The 20538-nt window shown below is 38.9% G+C and overlaps 1 protein-coding gene across 1 annotated transcript; it reads left to right on the forward strand.

Annotated features, from left to right (window-relative positions):
• The first annotated feature begins 5840 nt into the window (after positions 1 to 5840).
• LOC149407895 (uncharacterized) lies at positions 5841 to 16402 on the forward strand. Its single transcript, XM_089615980.1, has 15 exons — positions 5841 to 6075; positions 6195 to 6344; positions 6495 to 6555; positions 6712 to 8173; positions 8285 to 8316; positions 8669 to 8801; positions 9232 to 9329; positions 9436 to 9480; positions 9638 to 9743; positions 10198 to 10324; positions 10401 to 10516; positions 10615 to 10691; positions 14910 to 15044; positions 15656 to 15724; positions 15805 to 16402. The coding sequence occupies exons 2-15, from the start codon at positions 6226 to 6228 to the stop codon at positions 16075 to 16077; spliced, it is 2853 nt and encodes a 950-aa protein (XP_089472106.1). The 5' UTR covers positions 5841 to 6075; positions 6195 to 6225; the 3' UTR covers positions 16078 to 16402.
• Positions 16403 to 20538: the final 4136 nt, after the last annotated feature.

Below are 20538 nucleotides of genomic sequence, written 5' to 3' on the forward strand. Positions count from 1 at the left end.
TCAACCGATTGTTCTCGGTAATCCAATCCCTACATGGATTTGACATTCTTCTGAATGAGACGGGAAATTGGGAGATAAAAATGAATCGTTAGAATTCATTTTGTAAGAGTGAATTATTAGGAAATTGAGAGGTAAAACTGAGAGGTAAAATTGAGAGTGAATATTTGAAATTTAAAGTGAATTGTTATGAAATTGAGAGTGATGAATTGTTAGGAAATTGAGAGTGACTCGTTAACATTTGAAAGATTCGAGATCGAATTAGTGAGAGTGAAAGAGAAATTGTGAAAAATATATATTAATTTGAAGAAATGGTTAGAATTCGTTATATTACATATAGTTATTATTCTACCGAAAATTCGGCAGAGTTTCCCCTAAAATATTGACTAACCAAAATCTGCAATTAAAAAAAAAACACATATATAACCAACCAGGTCTATCCTATTAACATACTAAATACTAAACCGAGCCTCTGTGGCTCGGTCGCAATAAATTTTCAATAATTACTTTAAATGTAACATGTTACTAATCATTTTAAAATATATTAGTAATTAATCTAACTACATATGATACTTATTAACAAATTAACAGACGAATATCCATTTCAATATTCCAATTCAACTTTCTAATTTCAACATATAACAATTTAACTCAACATTTCAATTTCAACATTTATTCATTTTAATTTCAACCATTTTGCTCAATATTCTAATTTAAACATATATCCATTTCAAATTCAATTTCAATACTAATTAATTAATTAACTAAACATATTACTATTTTCATATATATTACTAATTAATTTCAATCCATTTCAAAATTACTAATTAACTAAACATTTATCCACTTCAAACACATAATTTCAATCCATTTCTAATCTAACATATTACTATTTTCATAAATATTACTAATTAATTTCAATCCATTTCAAAATTACTAATTAACTAAACATTTATCCATTTCAAACACATAATTTCAATCCATTTCTAATCTAACCTTTTCCGAGGCGACGACGAGGCGACGAGCTAAACGCGAGGCCGGGGCTATTTGGGCGGCAGCGGGTGGGCCGAAGGCGGGCCGAGGGCTGTTAGGGTGGCAGCGGGTACGGGGGGACGACCGGGCTGAGCCGAGGTGGTCACGGCGGCGGGAGACGATCTGCAGAGCTGAGCCGAGGTGGTCACGGCGGCGGGGGACGATCTGCAGGGCTGAGCCGAGGTGGTCACGGCGGCGGGAGAAAGACGGAAATAAGAGAGAGAGAGAGAGAGAGAGAGAGAGAGAGAGAGAGAGAGAGAGAGACGTACGTCACGGTGCCGGGGAGGTCACGGCGGCAGAGAGGCGCACGGGCGGCGGGGAGGTCACGGGCGGCGCGGGGAGGTCACGGGCGGCGGGGGACGACCGGGCTGAGCCGAGGTGGTCACGGGCGGCGCGGGGGACGACCTGCAAGTCGAAGAGGAGAGTGATAGGCCGAGTGGAGGCTGGTCGGCAGCGAGAGGGCCGAGGAGATGGCGAAGAGGAAGGATGGGTGCTGGTCACGGGCGGCGGGGCGGAGATGGTCGCGGACGGCGGGACGGGTCTGGTCGGAGAGAATGAGATTGAGAGAGAGATGGTAAGACAGAAAGAGAAAGAGAGAGAGAGAGAGAGAGAGAGGCGTACCTTGGAGGATGGCGAGATTCACGACGGAGGAGACGCAAGTCGCCGGAGGTTCACGGCCGAGTGGAAGCTGGTCGGAGAGAGAGAAAGAGTGAGATTGAGAGAGATAGTTTTGAAAACTCGGGTAAGGAAGAAGGAGTCTCGGGTATTTATATTACCCTAAAACTATTGGGTGCGACATTGTCGCACCCAATACTCGTATTAGGTGCGACATGTCGCACCTAGTGTCGCACCGGATATGAAATCCGAAACCCAAAAAATTTCGGGGGAATATGGCTGACAACTTTAAATTTTAAAACTATTAGGTGCGACAAAGTCGCACCGAATGGCATTAGGTGCGACATAATCATAGTAGGTGCGACAGCGTCGCACCGGATACCACTAAACATCAGCGAAATTTTATGTCATCTGCCGGAGTATCAGGTGCGACATGTCGCACCTAATATGAGCTTAGGTGCGACATTTAGGTGCGACATGTCGCACCTAATACCCTTCCGCACCCAATATGTTAATTTGTAGTAGTGGCTGTCCAACATAGCAAGAAAAAGAGAGATTATTTTGTGCATTGATGTATGAAGATACTTGCCAAAAGAAATTGAGGAAACAAATTTTCTATATGGGGAATTAATATGGGTGTCCAACTATAGGCAAGGGAGAACCAAAACAAAGGAGGAAACAAATCCAAGGTGTCATGAAGACTTCTTGGCCCTGTGTCTTAAGAGAATAAAGGGCAATATTTGCTCATGAATATGTGATATTCAATAGAAGAGGAAACTACCTTGTTGAAGGTAATCCCTCTCCTATAAATAGGGCCCTCATTCTCATTGTTTTCTCATCCCACAATTTTAGAGATTGAGAGCTTCTCTCTCTAGCTTGTGGTCGCCTATCCCCCCTCTCTCTCTAGCTCTTTTTGTTTTTTTGTTTTGGCACCTAGGTCCACATTTGACCTAGTGTTTATTTTAGGTCTTCGACTCTAACACTTGTTCTTGAGTCGTTGTGTTTAAAAGTGACCACACATTAATTCCTTCTTACCTTGAGTGATTTATGTAATATAAACTTTCATGGTTACTCGAGTTCCCGAAGAACGAAGAAAGACGAGCTGCGTGGGGAGACGAGCGATTCAACCTCCACAAGTTTCTCAACGATCAAGCTTCATAAATGTTAGTAAACGTGTAATCGCTTTTAGATAGTTTTAATAATAACATGTGCTTGCTCTTTGTCTAGGTTAGTAAAATCGTTTTACTTGTTTAAAAGAAAATTTTTATTTTCCGCCGCTTGCTTGAAGCGTTAAATCTTTTCTTAACCCTAGATCATTTCCAACAGCCTCTGCAAGGAGCAGCGACTCGGCACCACTGGAGCAGTGCACGTCGAAGGCGAAATGGGATGCCTCTTTGAGGGGCGCTCGCCGCGCTCCTCTTGGGGAGGAGTCCTCACCTGAGTGTTCTCCCGCCTCTCGGCCACTCGTGCTCGAGCCGTGGCCAACACGTCGGTTGAGGAGCGAGGTCGTGGCGACCTAGCGCGAGGGCGCTCACAGCCAAATCATCTGCACGAAGAGACCGAGGGTTAGCAAACACATAATACGAAAGGCGTAAGAGATGAAGCAAAAAAATAAGAAGGAACTACACACTATACTACCGGCGCCGGCAAGAATGGCGCCCGAGTCCTCCTCCCCAGACTCCGACTCTGAGTGGTCGCCCTGAGAGGAGCGAGCCCGAGGTAACGGAGGCATACCACCGGTGAACCACCCCGTGGTCGCCATCAAGTCGGGTGACTCAAAGACTGAAGCTTAGACCCTAGAACTTGGGAGCTGTCGTCAATGGTGGCCACAAGACGAGTAGTAGTCTTTACTTATGTACATTTGATGTAATAAAGTCTCACGAAGACTCTTGCTTGTAACTGCTGAATTATTAATAAAAGTTGAAACGTTCATTCATTCTTCCTTGTCTGTCTGAAGCTTTATGATAAACTATAGTCTTTAGTCCTTAAACAAACCTAACAACAAATGAAGAGTCAAATATAGATTTGCATGAACAAACTCTTCATGGTTTGCTTAAAACAGTGTATTCACAATCTAAGGGTCAAAGGGCTATTGATCCTAGTATGATTGTTAGGAGAATTTATGATGTCTGGTTATGGCACATTGAGAGTTGGAGACTCTACAGTTCTTCTAAGTATCTTCTGAAGGTACTGAATTGACCAGTGCACTTCTAGAGACAGAATAAGAACAAACCATTTAACCTCTTATGTCTCGAAGTCATTACGTATGAATTGCATCATGCTTACCTCCATCCTGAAATGAGACATGTCATTTCATAGCATACGTATTCTCATTTGATAAAGTCAGAGTTCTAGATTAACTATGTGATATAGACATGACCTATTGTTGAAGTACTAAGTTATGAAGATGTCATCAGTAACTTTGTGATGATCTCATAGATATGGAATTCATGTACAACATTGCTGAAATGCAATGTATATATCACCTCATGCTTTGTTCCTTGGAATGTGAATAAATGAACTAGCTAGTGTCCAAATTGAGTCATGATTCTTTTGGATGAATCAATGTGACTTGTTAGCTCCTCGTCAATACATTGTTTCTAACTTATTCACAAGCGACAAAGGAATTGATGAAATAACAGCTAGAAGGGTAAAGAGGTAAATTTTTAAATCCCATCTAGCTGATTATATTCATGAAAGGTAAACATAGATAACATTCAGTGGATCCACTCATCACAATTAAGTTGAATTCTTGAGTAGAAAATAAATTCATTTGAACCGAGAGATTCTCAGTGTCAACTCTTTAGTGGAGTCAGTTGACATTAAGCTAAACTTGGAAAATGTTTGTGAACTTTTGAGTCCAAGTATATTAGCTCAAGCTTTGTTCATTTGGATCCATGAGGTCACTGTCACAAGTCATTTGGAGTAGGATTAGTTAAACTAGAAGCTAAGTCAAAACAAGAACTAGACAAGTTTTACGAAAATTGTCTAAAGAGTATTTTTGGCTTTTTGGACATAGGATGAAATGAATGTCAATAAATATGTTTCAACCTCCACAAGCTAAGTAAAAAAAAATATTTATTGACATTCATTTCATTCTATGTCCGAAAATACAAAAATACTCTCTAGAAATTTTCGTAAAACTTGTCTAGTTCTTGTTTTGACTTAGCTTCTAGTTTAACTAATCTTACTCCAAATGACTTATGACAGTGACCTCATGGATCCAAATGAACAAACCTTGAGCTAATATACTTGGACTCAAAAGTTAACAAACCTTTTCCAAGTTTAGCTTAATGTCAACTGACTCCACTAAAGAGTTGACTGTGAGAATCTCTCGGTTCAAACAAGAATTCAATTTAATTGTGATGAGTGGATCCACTGAATGTTATCTATGTTTACCCTTCATGAATATAATCAGGTAGATGAGATTTACTAAATTACAATTTTACCCTTGTAGCTGTTATTTCCTCAACTCTTTGCGCTTGTGAATAAGTTAGAAACAATGTATTGACGAGGAGCTAACATTCCTCGCTTTTCACTGTCCAAATCCTTGTTGAGGTGTGCACGGGAATTGGGCTTTAGAATTCGAAATTCAATGCAAGTCGCATAAAATTTAATGTGTTCGGGTTTTCTGAAAATGACCGGCAACGATTACTAAATTTACTACTACAGTTACTTCACTCGATACGTCTAGTTACGATATTAGTTACCCTTAAAACTTAATATTTTTCAATAATAATTTAAAATTTAATATCTGATTGAAAAAATTTAGATTTTAGTATATGAGCCAGTGTTTTGAACATTAAAAATAGTGTGAAAAATAATAAGTTGACATAATTTTTCGTTCAAAAAATTATTATTGATAACTATTGATGTTACTGTATATTAACTGCGACAATAGTTGGAAAGAAACTAAAAAAAAAAAAAAAAAACAACATTAAAATAAGGGGCAATGAGCTAAGCGACAAACGACCCGTGACCACAAATCGTTTGTCTGTTTCTGAACCAAATAGACAACAAAGGCCTTATTGCTTTTCGCGACTCTCTCAACTTATTTTGATACTGAATCCTAATCAAAATAGATATTTTTTTTGGTCGCTTTACGTGTATCAGTATTTACGTTAAATAGATTAAAATACAAAAAGATTCAAATTAGGACATCACGAGAAAAAATAAAAAAAAAGAGTAGTGAGATATTTTTTTTTCCAAATCTCGAAGCGAAGCTCAAAAGAACACATTCTTTTACTCTCTTCTCGAGAGTCGCATATAAAAAAAGGAATCACACCTCGCGCCACTGCTTTCGCTTCTTTCTCTGTACGGCTCTCTTCATAGTCAAACGTACCTAATCGCGAAAGAAGCCATTTCGCTTCCTATGCCAAGCTCTTCCAAGTTCTCCGGAGATTGATCTTCACTAGATAGTTTCACGATCAGGTAAATGCTCAGTTCTGATGGAGGACTAATTGTTGCAGATTCGTTTGAGCTTTAGTATTCAGAGATTATATTCGTTTTGGTTAGTATGACTCACAAGCTGTTCAAATGTGTGTTCACAGGAAGGAAACGAGTGTCGCTTTGGTTTCGGACATGGCATTTAAGGTGGCGATTCTTCCGCGTTACGCCATGGTCACTCCAGGCGAAGGAGTTTCTGATCTATGCATTGGACGTCCTCTTGTTCGCTTCAGAGCTGCGTCGAAAAGTAAAAAGTACGTAAACATTTGTTTTCCTTTTACTTTCTTCAGTTTCCTAATCTGTCTGAAAATTGTTCTTTGTGAGTGCTTATTTTGATAACCGATCTATTGTTTACTGAGTTTTCTCGTTATTTAATGGAGCTAAATGAAATTTGTGTTCTGCAGGAAGCTTTGGAGCAATGACCGGGTGGTTTCTGAGTCAATGAGATTTGTAGCTTCTGTGTTGGTAAGTCAAAACTCGTCTGATCTGAACTTATGAGTTTCCAAGAGGGAAATTGGATTGACTTGATTAAACACGTATATATTTAGGGATTTTTTAGGTAGATCCAAAATGAGCAAATGTAAGTAACGATTATGTATCGACTTTTGGTTTCTATGGCAGGGTGATTCGAATGATACTATTACCGACATGGTTGAAAATAAGGATGAACTGGTAGAGGCTAGAGAAGCCCTTTCTGAAGCTCGAACTAGGCAAGAAGCCATCGAGAAGGAGAGAAATCATCTGCTCGAAAAACTGGCGCGATCAGAGGCTAAACAGAAGGAATACAGCTCTACGATAGTGCATGATAAAGAACTGGCGATTTCCGAACTCGAGGCGGCCAATACTCTGTTCAACAAGAAGCTTATGGAATCGGTGGAAGAGAAATTCTCTTTGGAGTCGAAGTTGGTCCTCGCTAAGCAAGACGCTGTGGAACTTGCGGTGCAAGTCGAGAAGTTAGCAGAGATCGCCTTCCAACAGGCCACTTCTCACATACTAGAGGATGCCAAGCTTAGGGTTTCAGCGGCCGAAACTTCCGCCGCCGAAGCAGCCTATCAGGTCGAAAAGCAGATCAAAGACGCCACGGAAGGCACTATATCGTCCTTGATGAGCCAATCCAAAGACGCGATACAGAAAGCTCTCGACGTGGCGGAAAAGGCTGGCGATTATGCAGCGAAAGCAGCGTCCTTGTTGGTTGACAGTATAAACCCGACTGACGAGATGGTCTCTCTCCAGTCCGAAAATATGAAGCTGAGAAGCATTGTGAATGATCTGGAATCTCAGTTATTGATCGTGAGAAACGAGGTCGAGGTGTTGAAATTGGAGTTGGAGCAGAGCTGCGAGCGGGTGAAAATGTTCGAGATTCGCGCCGCGAGAGCCGAAAAGGCGGTGCTCGAGTTTCGGGAGTCGAGCAAGGAAAGAACTCACCAACAGGAAGAGGAGATCAAGTCTCTGATGGAGAAGGTGAAGAAAGAAGCTGGGGAGAGGAAGGAGAGTGTTACAAAGGCGTTTAACGCAGAGTTGCAGAGCATAAAAGTTGCCATTGAAGCTGCTAAAGAAACTGCGCATTCGAGGGATCACGTGTTCCAGAGAAGATCTGAAGCGCTCCAGAGATCACTTAAAGCGTCTGAAGAGGCGTCGGCGACATGGAGACAGAGAGCAAGCTTGGCGGAGTCACTGTTGCTGCAGAAAAATCTGATCGGCGAAAGGGATGAAGATTCCATTTACGTCGTTAATGGTGGAAGGCTAGACCTTCTGACCGGTGATGATTCGATGAAGTGGAAACTCCTGAGCGCAGGTCCTCGTAGAGAGATACCCCCATGGAGGGCACGTAGGATCCGAACCATCCGTCCAAAGTTTCCACCAAGGAAGACCGACGTTGCAGAGGTCTTGAACTCGAGTTTCAGAACTTTGGACCTGCCCAAAGCTGATGAAGTTTGGTCCATTTCTCAAGAGAAGCTGAAGGAAGGGGATTCGCTTATCGAGCATGTGATCGAGAAAGAGACAATAGAGAAGAAGCGAAAGGCTCTCGAGCGCGCTCTTCAGGAGAAATCCGAGCAGCGGAAGCAGGACAAGGAACAATTAGGTAGTCGATGTTACACTGCTTATATCAAATTTGTTGCTTCTTCTGCTTTAATCAAATTAGAAAAAATATATACATTGACGTGTGTTGTTGTGGCGTCACTCTTCTATACAGAACCAGGAACTGGAACGGGGCGAGAAATCGTGGTAAGTTTTTTGTCCAAGCTTTTTTTAGCTTATATTCAGTTAATACTTCGTAGTCTATGCAATATAAAGTTGACGACTGAAGAACAATGTAGTGTTTGCGAAATTATCAGGTTTCTCTAGTCTTCTATAGCAGGTCAATCACTTTGAACTATAATTCATAGGTTGTGTAAAATCCTTACACTCTGCTAAATCAGTCACTGTGCTTCGTAGCAAAATCTAGATTTAGAATTATTTTTGCTGCTGCAATCACGGTGTTTTCTTTTTCTGATGCGTTGTATATAGGCACCCTTAATTAGAAGTAATTGTCTTTTCTGATTAGAGCTTTTGTTGATTTATTCTTTTAACTTTAAAGGTTCAAGGTTTTAACTGGGAAAGTTGGAGAAGGCCATGGTACCTAGACTTGGCTGCTAAAGCTTCAGATTTATCTCAGTCTGGAATAACAGCAGTTTGGCTTCCTCCTCCAACACAGTCTGTGGCTCCTCAAGGTGTCATCTCATGTTTTCTTTATCTTTCATCACATGTACTATTCTCTGATTGTGACTGTTAGTATCACCACCAAGTATAATGAGCGCATCTACAGATTCTTTTTTCCCCAAGATGTGTTTAGTTTGGCAGCAGGCTTAAATGCCTTTTTCCCCTTTCTTTATGAATAGTATGTGGCATGAAAATATTTCCAAGGCATCTTGATTCTTTATCAGCAATTGTATCTTTCTACTTCCCGGTCTTTTCATTTGGTTGGAGAAAAATCTTCTTCATAGAAAAGATTGGTTAGGTATGAGGTTGTGCAAAATAAGTTTCTCCCTTTTCCTCCTTTTCCCTTTTGACTTCTCAAGACTATTTAGCCCATTTTAGTATATAGCGTTTAGCAAAGTATTTGACCAACGGTTTTGGGTACTTACGTTTAGTGACTTGCAGGTTATATGCCTTCTGATCTTTACAACTTGAACTCCGCATATGGCACCGAGGAAGAACTGAAATTCTGCATTGCGGAACTTCATAAGCAAAACATTCTGGTTTGTCTCTATTTTTTGTCCGGATATCAGTTTATGCATATTGATTGGCATTGTTCGTGTTTAGTGCCTGAACCCGGTTCACTATCTATGTTCTCTTTGAGTGTAGGCCTTGGGAGATGTTGTACTGAATCATCGATGTGCACAGAAGAAGGTAAAGGATTTCTGACCTAAAATTATTTCTCATGTAGTGATGGAGACATTTATATACGTGGGAAACTAAGATGAAAAGTTTTACACATATTGGTTGTGCTAAAATATTTTATGCTTTTGTGGTGCCTATTGACCAAATTTATAAATCTTGATCTCAGAGTCCAAATGGCGTTTGGAACATTTACGGTGGAAAGCTTGCTTGGGGCCCCGAAGCCATTGTGTGTGATGACCCAAATTTTCAGGGTCGAGGAAATCCTTCAAGCGGTACTGTTCACTGTCTATTTGCTGGAGCAAACCATAGTTGATGATAAACTTTTAAATACTGACTTTGATCTATTTTTTAGGCCTGCCTGAGCTTTGTTTTTTCCTGTACTGCTCTCCTTTGTTTCGGAGCTATTTCAGTTATTAATAAAAATTATCGTTTCTATTAAAAAAAATTATTTTCTATTTTTTATTTTACTTTAATCTATGTCTGTTTCTGATCAGAGTACATACACTTTGCTGAGTAATTGATTGCTGTCTTAAAGTCTCCGGTTGTTTCAGCATTCAAAAATTTAATGCTCCAATTTTTTTTTTTTTTTTTTTTTTTTTTTTTTTTTTTCAGAAAATGCAGCAAAATAGAGTATTAAGTAGAAAAAATCCATTTTTTGTTTCTGGTACATTACTACGTAGGACGATGAAAACGCTCCTTACTCAGTTACTCGTATTTCTTGTACAGGTGATATATTCCATGCAGCTCCGAACGTTGATCATTCCCAGGAGTTTGTAAGAAAAGATATAAAAGAGTGGTTGAACTGGCTAAGAACTGATATAGGTTATGATGGGTGGCGTCTAGATTTTGTAAGGTAAGAGACAGTTTACTTGCATAAGATGAGATCTCTAGAGAGTATATACGTTGATTTTCTTTTATGTTATTCGCAGAGGTTTCTCTGGGACATATGTAAAAGAATATATTGAAGCCTCGAATCCTGCATTTTCGATCGGAGAGTACTGGGACAGTTTAGGTTATGAACATGGTAACTTGTGTTACAATCAAGGTAAAAATATAAGGGGACGAAGCCTACGCTTTAACATTACCATGTTTGACTTGGGATAAACCTGTTGATAATGACACCTGGGACTTCACATTCTCTAGATGCTCATCGTCAAAGGATAGTCAACTGGATCAATGCCACCGGAGGTACTTCATCGGCATTTGATGTCACAACCAAGGTATTCTTTACCATTTGTTAGTTCAATTTAAAAAATCCGAGGTAGTCCCATAACTTTTACTCCAGTTTCATGAAGAAAAGAAACCAGGCGTATTCTTAATAGTTGCATTGCATGTGTACTTTCACTGATATATACTCTTTTTCATGCAAATAGTTGTTATTGCCCGGATTGGATCTCGAGTAGAGAGCTTTGCCGATTTTTCACCGAGCTTAGCCTCCCCTCTTTTAAAGACTGATATGACCCACCTTTCGTTAATTTCTTGTAAATAGCCAAGTTAACTTATTAACAGATTAATAAAAGACTTATTTAATCCAGTCAAACATGTAAAAAATGTAGTTAATAGGCTGTCACGTATGCAAGTTGGCTATTTACAAAGTATTTACCAAAGGTTGGCTAATTTACAATTCCTATAATTTAGGTGGCTTACGTAGCCAATTTTTTGTATTATAAAACACTAATTTCGTAATTAAAAATCCCTAATTTTCCTAATTGATAACTCTAGATACTAAATATGTATCATTACTCCCCTCCTCTTCTTTGAGCTTCCGGAACGCCTCGTTGACATAGCTCGTGGACACCCTTGTTCCATTGTGTCAAGATCCCAATTCAAACGTTGGTTGATTATTTTTCGTAGATCATAGATCCACTTGTGGATTGTCCAATCACCACCACTATCGCTTTTCGACCTACTCCCTTTAATGGAGCTTCTCCTTGTTGGCGAAGTTTTGATTCTCGCAACAATCTCGGTGAGGATAAAGCTTGTTTTGCAGACATTACGATCTGAAGCTGAGCTCAGGGATCACCAAGCCCGTCGTAAGTGGAAAAATCTAGGCGATCAGGTTTGGACTCCCCCTGGCCACTGATGCACCCCTTGGGCTCGATCTCCTCATGATTTGATTTCTCCGGCGAGACTTGCGACCTTCCTTCTCCCAGCACCGTCCCGTCGTGGCGTTATTTCCCACATGGATAAGATCCCATTGCTGCAAGAAAATCTGTCTGAACTTTCGTTGTCACCGACGTCACCGACACTTGATAACCACTGGTTTATCCTCTCGGCCGCCGACATCTCTGACAATCTTAAGAGAAACGAAAATTTATTAAAAAGAAAAGAAAGAAAGCTTCGCCTAGAACAAAGCAAAGTACAAGCTAGATCGCGATAGGCCAATCTCGGGAGAGATCAGAAAGACTACAGCTGGAGAAGTCCGAATTAAGGGTTGAGATCCATAAGCCGATACTTATGAAGATATTGTCCCAGAAGTCCTCGATCGATAAAGCATTATCGTAAAAAATGCTTCTATTTCTCTGATTCCAAATACCCTTGCAAATCGCCAAAACAAACTATTCTAGCCACCCTGTTTCCATTTAGGAGATTTTCCAGGTCTATTACACCAAATACACAGATCTGCGAAAGTGTCAGGAGGAGCAGATCTAGAGTACAAACTGAGAGCCACTTTAGCCCATAACGATCTGGCCAGGGCATGAGACAAAAAGATGATCTCGGGATTCAGGGAACAGCAGGAAGGGCAGCAACTTGTAGGGATTACGACGTTGGACAATGTCGACAGTGCTGAGTGATATAATCACAATTGCTCCCGTTACGAGATCCAAATCCTGGGCCGTATCAACGTAGCAAAGTGATTGACGGTGGCGTAGACAAATTGGGTAATGCGAGCGAGACCGGATAATTTAAACTTGGAGGATCATCAAAGAGCCACGGATCTTTCCAAAAACGCACTAGGGAGCCGTCTCTAACTGTCCAAGAAACTCGAGCAAAAAAATCTTCTGAAACTGGATAGACAGATTTCCAAGGACTTGGGAAAGTAGTCCGAAGGGACTGGTCAGGATCCCAGCCATTCTCCATAGTGCCATGAATGACTTTGATAACCTTATGCCAGAGGGAATCGGTCTTTAGCGGGTAACGCCATAACCATTTAGCTAACAGCCTTTTATTACTATCTTCAATATTGCCAATACCTAAACCCCCATAAACTTTAAGTTTGTAGCAAAGAGGCCAAGCCACCGAGTGGACCGAATTGCAACCTTCTAAACCCTCCCAAAGGAAGGCCCTGATCAACCTCTCAATGGTCACACAAACTCCTTTAGGCATTTTAAAAATGGAGCAAAAATAATTAGGAATGGTCGAGAGAACCGAATGGATGAGGACGAACTTCCCCCTTTTAGATTTAAAAAAAAAAAAAACCTCTTTGCCACCCCGAGAGCCGTTTAGTAACTTTAATGATCACCGTATTCCAGAAATCTTTGGTCCTCGGATTACCTTCGAGAGGAACCCCTAGATAGGTGATAGGCCAAGAATACACCTAACAATCGAAATCAGCGGCCAAATCTTCTATAACAGATTCCGAGATGTTTATGCCTAAAAAAGAACTCTTCGCGATGTTGACCTTCAGCCCCGAGGCTCCACATAATTGTTAGACTATACTGTAAAGAGTCCTAGTTTTGTTTTTGGGTTCGCCAAAAACGAGGATATCGCCGTAGAATTGCAAGTGAGCTATAGGCAGATTAGATGCACCAATACGGAGCGGGAGAAACAGCCCTAGATTCGAATATCGGTGAATCCTTCGAGAAAGGGCATCCGCTACTGACGTGAAAAGGAAAAGAGAAAGTGGGTCCCCCTGTCTCAGGCCGCGAGAACACTCGATTCTTTCTCGAGGCTTTCCGTTAACGAAAAAGAGGTCGAGCTGAAGCAGCGTCGTATCCAAAGCCTCCACCGGGGATTAAAACCTTTTTTTGCGAGGACGAAATCGAAAAAATCCCAATTAACTCTATCGTAGTCTTTCTCCAAATCCAATTTAAGCACCACCCCTTGTCTCCCACTTTTATGGATGTCTTCCACTACCTCGTTGGCGATGAGAATGAGGTCCGAGATCTGTCTTCCTTCGACGAAAGCAGCTTGTTCAGCAGCGATTGTACCAGCCATAACTCCTCGAATGCGGCTGGACAAAACCTTCGCTACAATCTTGTAGAGGCTGGTGACCAAGCTGATTGGTCTGAAGTCAGCTACGGAACGCGACTCCACCTTCTTCGGAATAAGACGTACGTGAGTCTCGTTCACAATCCGATTGATCCTTCTATTATACCAAAAATCTGAGAATGTCTTCAGAATATCAGCCTTAAGGATATCCCAAAATTCTTGATAAAAAGCAATGGAGAAACCATCCGGACCGGGCTCGTCTGTGGCCAAACTGAAAAAATAGCCAAACTAAAAATAGTCATTTATTTCTTCTTTAAAAAGACCAATAAGATTGGAGCTCGTGTCTTCGGGAATAGGTTGCCAATTTATACAAGTTAAGCCATGAACACCAACATCTTCTCCATAAATTCCTCCGAACTAACTTCCATCTTGAGCGGCTCTGATACCAAAATTGATACGGCCCGGAATTGGATCTCGAATAGGGAGCTTTGCCAATCTTTCACCAAGTTTAGCCTCTCCTCTTTGAGAGAGACTAAACTTTTGGTGATTGGTTATTGGCTGTATTTTTCATTAACTTAATGTGCCGGGCCCAAAATCATAAACCTAGTTACATAAATAAAACTCTAATTAATCATCTAAATTCGGAATAGTAAAAAAGCAGAATTTAAAAACCTAATTGCACGACTTAAACTCTAATTTCGTAATTAAAAACCCCTAATTTCATTTATCAATAATCCTAAGTACTAGATACGTATCAATAATCCAGAAACTATTATACTATTCTGGGAGTGCCATTTTGGTCATAAACTAATTTTCAGAAAAATAGTGCCCAAGCTATTGATTCTATAGCGTTATAGTCCTTTCTAAAAAATATCTTTATTTTCTTCAATAATGAACCCTATACAACTCGAAACATGTTTATAAATATAAGTTAATTTTATAAAACAAACTAATTAAATTATATTTTTATACCTTAAAAACACTAAATAAAAGTTGAACAATATTTATAATGTTTTAGAGTAAGATTTTGTTTTATTAGTTTTTAAATTTTTATTTGAAGTTTGTAAATATGTTGAGTTGTTTAGGTATTGAATTTTATATAAAAACTTTTTAAACACTCTTACGTTAAGGACTAAAGTGCTTTAAAAGCATTAGGGACTTGAATGTCACTCGCCACATAGTTTCGTAAGACTATTTGCACTAAGTAAGCCTGAATTCTGTTTGTTTTTTTTGTTTTTTCTTCTTTATAATTCTATTTCTAATGTGCACTTTTGAGGTTTTTGCAGGGAATACTTCACGCAGCGCTACATAACGAATATTGGAGATTGATTGATCCTCAAGGAAAGCCAAGTGGAGTTATGGGTTGGTGGCCTTCTCGTGCCGTCACGTTCTTAGAGAACCACGACACTGGATCAACTCAGGTTTCTCTTACTGTCAGGATCTAAACAGGATTTATACTAATTAGTACTAAACAAAAAAAAATTAGGTAAATATTCGATTAAAACATTTGAAATTATTATACAGTCAACGTTTCGTAAATTTTAGGTAAATAATCATAAAGATAACATGGTTTCTTGTTGCCCTTTCATTGAAATAAAAAGGTGGAGTATTTACGTCAATTTACGCGTGTAAAAACATAAACGTGGCTATCTACTTAAAATTTACGAAATGTTGGTTATATAATAATGTAAAACTGTAAATATAGCTGTAAATTAAGGATTGAGTACATAATAGTTACAAGTTGTGTTAGCCTATGAATAGGAAGATTATGGTAGAAGAAAAGCGGAGGCTGATGCAAAGATTTTTTTTTGGGAGAGATCAACCCCGTCGAAAGTCCAGAAACTATCTTTATATTCTTTTTATCCTGTTTTCTATTTATAAAAATGAGTATAGTTTTTTACAAAGACCCACAAACCTGCAAGAATGGCTTGGTTAGAGAAACTTTTGAAGCATTATCTCATCAGAATCTGATATAAGCTTTTGAACCCGGTGAAAAGGACTAACTTTAGGGTTTTTTTTTTTTTTCTTTCAGGGTCATTGGCCATTTCCAAGAGATAAGCTTGCGCAGGGATATGCCTACATTTTGACTCATCCTGGGACCGTAAGTTTCTCGACCTCTCTCAATCCCTCGAATCTTTTGCAAGTCTCGATTTTTATTATTACTTCTATATTTTTTTACAGCCTGTGGTGTTCTATGATCATATTTATGATTTCGGAATTCGTGACATAATCAACGAGCTGATTGCGGCGCGGAAGAGGGCAGGGATCCACTGCAGGAGCACCGTGAAGATATTCCACGCGAACAAAGAAGGTTATGTTGCCCATATTGGCGATACGCTTGTCATGAAGATCGGGCATTTTGATTGGAATCCCTCGAAGGAGAATAGTCTCGAAGGAAGTTGGCAAAAGTTTGTCGGCAAAGGATCAGATTATCAGCTGTGGTTGAGACAATAGTCTTGGCAAATTAATACTTAAAAGCGAAGGTAAGGGAAGGTAAGCTTAAAAAATTATATCGTTTTATCATGTATGTTCATCATTAATCAATAATTGCAAGTCTTCTGCAAGTGGGATAGTCGCAAATATGCAGAATTATTGTTTTTAAAACATTGAAATGTTTATGGGTGGTGATGCCTGTGTTACATCTACAACATTCACTAAGAATATTGAATTACAAAACTGCTTTTATATTTGTGAAGGAAAAGCATATATGATTTAGTATAAAATCTAATCTATACTATTACTGCTGAGGAGATCAATGAAAAGAAAATTTGTATTGGTACAGGTTTATATTTCTGGAAATTTCGAAATACGCCAATATTATATATATATATATATATATATATATATATATATATATAATACCCATTTTGTTTACGTTTGATGAGGAATTTTTTATTTTTTATTTTTTATATTTTTGGCGGGTACTTGCAATCTTCATATTAAGTTAGATATGAAACTGGAGAGTTGCATTGTTCAAGATTTCAAGGTGTAATAGGCTATAGTGCATGTTGTTAAAAAGACGTCAAATGGGGCTCTCGGTATCTCGAGTCTCGACTAGTATTTTTTATCGTTCTACAATGACTCGGGTCAGAATCAAAAGAAAATTTTCCAAGAATCGACCGAAATTTGAAATCTTATCTGATTGCCAATGAAACAGCAAAGGAGGTAAAAATGACACTTTAAAGAACTTTGGGACTTTTGTAAATTTATTTACGAAATATGTGAAAATTATTATCTGTTTTCCAGATGTCACACACCCAATATTACAATAAGATGTGTGACATAGATAGTAAAATGGAATAGTTTAAATAACAATTAATTACCTAAATAGCCAACTTAAATGTTGAGAATTGCTAAATAACCAACGTTTTGTAAATTTTATGTAAATAATCACTGCCTTTCGTACAACATCCACCTCCTCCTCCACATAACATCCTTCGAGCACACAATAACATCTTCTCTCTCACAACAATATGCATACTAAGACCCTTTCACAGTATATCTAAGAACAACTTCGTAGATTTCAACACCAAGAAAATCCACCACCTCAACACGAGTCATACGGGACAATATTACATGGCACGTGATCATACTAGGGTTGTGGAGGCATTTTACTCATGAACCAAGACGACCTCAACTTGCTGGAATGGTGGAGGCAACACAAAAACATGTTCCCAATAATGTCCAATATAGTCTGAGATGTACATTTGATCCTGGTTTCAACGGTTTCGTTCGAATCCGCATTTAGTAGCTCGGGTCGCATCATTGACGATCAAGACAGAGTTTGAAACTCGAAATAGTCGAGACACTGACTGTTTACAAATATTGGTGTCAACACGAATAACATTTTCAAGAAACATTTGTGAACATTATCTTGTTGATAATTTTGATGTAAACTTCTAAAACATGACTATTCATGAAGTGTAATCTTGTTGTAATATTCTTATCATAATCTTGTTGTAATGTTTTAACTTTTTTTTTTCTTTTTTTTAATGATTAATAAAGATGGAATTCAGTTTATAAATTAGTATTTAACATTTTAATCCCTTTGATTTTGTTAGGAATTCTTGTCCACGAGAGATAATAAATAAATAATTACTAAATAGAATAATAGTTTACTTTATTAGCATCATGTGATTAGTGGGTTGATGTCTGAATATCAGAATCAATAGCAACTAATACTATAACAAATAGAGGCATCCGGTGCGACGATTGTCGCACCAAATGCCTCAAAAGTCGCACCTAATACTCTTCCGGATCAGAAAATTGAATTTGTAGTAGTGTATCATCCTTAGCCTCCGTATTAAACTGAGTCACGTGCTGGGCACCTAAATTCGAGCGGTGTTGCTATAACATGGTCGATGACTAATACATGCCTGGACAGCTGTATCTAAAGTCATATATGCGGAACACTAATGTAGGTTGATCACGACGTGCAAGCATTCTACACTTGTGGTAAGTGTACGACCCGGACAGACTTTGGTTGTAGATGTGTCGTTTAAGTACCGTCACGACACACTAACCGGGGTCACTATGATGGTCACAATGAGACTTGATCTAAATCCTGAAGTGATCATGGACACTGGATCATGTTACCAAACTCTTTGACTCATTCACTAAAAGACAACTATCATACTAATCACAACTTATGTCTTGGGAGTTTTCGGAGCATGATTCGAGTGGGAAATATTGACTGATATGGAATCCAGCCTTCCTGAAAAAAGGTCAATGTTCACTCACCTAAGGGATGTTGTCAATGGTGCCCACAAGAAGAGTTGTAGTCTTTATTTTGTACATTTGATGTAATAAAGTCTCACGAACACTCTTGCTTGTAATTGCTTATTCCTTAATAAAAATTGAAACGTTAATTCATTCTTCTTTGTCTATTTGAAGCTTTATGATAAAACTTAGTCTTTAGTCCATAAACAAACTTAGCAACTTACGAAGAGACAAATGTAGATTTGCATGAACAAACTCTTCGTAGTTTGCTTAAAACGATATATTCACAATCTAAGGGTCAAAGGACTATTGAGCTCAGTACGATTGTTAGGAGAATCTATGATGTCTGGTTATGGGGCATTGAGAGTTGGAGACTCTATAGTTCTTCTAGGTATCTTTCGAAGATACTGAATTGACCAGTGCACTTCTAGAGACAAAATAAGAACAAACCATTTAACCTCTTATGTCTCGAAGTCACTACGTAGGAATTGCATCGTGCTTACCTTAATCCTGAAATGAGACATGCCATTTCACAGCTTACGTATTCTCATTTGAGAAAGTCAGAGTTTGGACTCACTATGTGATTCTGAACATGACCTATTGGTGAAGTACTAAGTTGTGAGAATGTCATGAGTAACTTTGTGAAGTTCTCATAGATATGGAATTCATGTACAAGATTGCTGAAATGCAATGTATATCACCTCATGCTTTGTTCCTTGGAATGTGAATAAATGAACTGGCCAGTGTCCAACTTGAGTCCTGACTCTTTTTGGATGAAACAATGTGACTTGTTAGCTCCTCGTCAATACGTTGTTTCTAACTTATTCACAAACGACAAAGGAGTTGAGGAAATAACAGCTAGAAGGGTAAACTGGTAATTTTGTAAATCCCGACTAGCTGATGATATTCATGAAGGGCAAACACAGATAATATTAAGTGGATCCGCTCATCATAATTTGGTTGAATTCTTGAGTAGAAAATAAATTCATTTAAACCGAGAGATTTTCAGTGTCAACTCTTTAGTGGAGTCAGTTGACATTAAGCTGAACTTGGAAAAGGTTTGTGAACTTTTGAGTCGAAGTGTTTAGCTCAAGCTTTGTTCATTTGGGTCCATGAGGTCACTGTCACAAATCACATCGAGTATGAATAGTTAAACTAGAAGCTAAGTCAAAACAAGAACGAGACAAGTTTTACGAAAATCATCAAAAGGGTATTTTTGTCCTTTTGGACATAGGATGAAATGAATGTCTATAAATTTTTTGACAAGGTCATTTGATGACTTAATGTCACACGGCCAAATTAGTTTGATTGGGCCTTCTGGATTAATTTCATTTCATAAGAATTTTATTGAAAATTCTTAATGGGCTTTTCTCATGTTGTCATGAACAAATGAAGAAGCTTCTAGAAGATCCTTCTAGAGAAGCCTTGGGCGCCCAACATAAAGAGAGAAAGGGAAATTATTTTGTGCATGAATGTATCAAGATACTTGCCAAAAGAAAAAGAGGAAACAAATTTCCTATGCATAGCAAGAGAGAATCGGCCAAGTGAGTCAAAGGCAAGGCAAGGGAATAAAAGATGAAACAAATCCTAGCCTTCTAGAAGGCTGCCTTGGCCGTGTGACTCATGAGGGATTGAGAGTGAGAGCCCTCATTCTTATGCATAGCAAGAGAGCCCTCATTCTTCACATTTCATTCATCCCAAGTTTTAGAGATTGAGAGCTTCTCTCTCTAGCTTGGCCGCCCCTCTCTCCTTCTCTCTCTAAGTTCTTTTCGTTTTTGTTTTGGCACCTAGGTCCACATTTGACCTAGCGATTTTAGCTCTTCGACTTTGAGACTTATTCTTGAGTCGAAGTGTTTAAAAGTGCCCACCCACTAATTCTTATTTTTCTCGAGTGATTATAGTGATAGAAACTTTCGTGGTTGCTCGAGTTGGCGAGGAAAGAAGAGAGACGTGCTGCGAGGGAGACGAACGTTTTCAACCTTCCGAAGGCTCATCAACGTTCAAGATTCTAAAAGGTTAGTAATTTTTAATGCTCATAATAGTTTATATTTACATGTGCGTGCTCTTTGTCTAGGTTAGTAAAATCGTTTTACTTATCAAAAGAAAATTTTTAAAATTCCGCCGCTTACCGAAGCGTTAAACTTTTTCTCAAACCCTAGATCAATTCCAACAAATGGAATCAGAGCTATGGTAAAA

This window comes from Urtica dioica, chromosome 1, assembly GCF_054948205.1.
Source record: "Urtica dioica subsp. dioica isolate 48M chromosome 1, U.dioica_male_clone48M_v1_H2, whole genome shotgun sequence".
Classification (NCBI taxonomy): domain Eukaryota; kingdom Viridiplantae; phylum Streptophyta; class Magnoliopsida; order Rosales; family Urticaceae; genus Urtica; species Urtica dioica.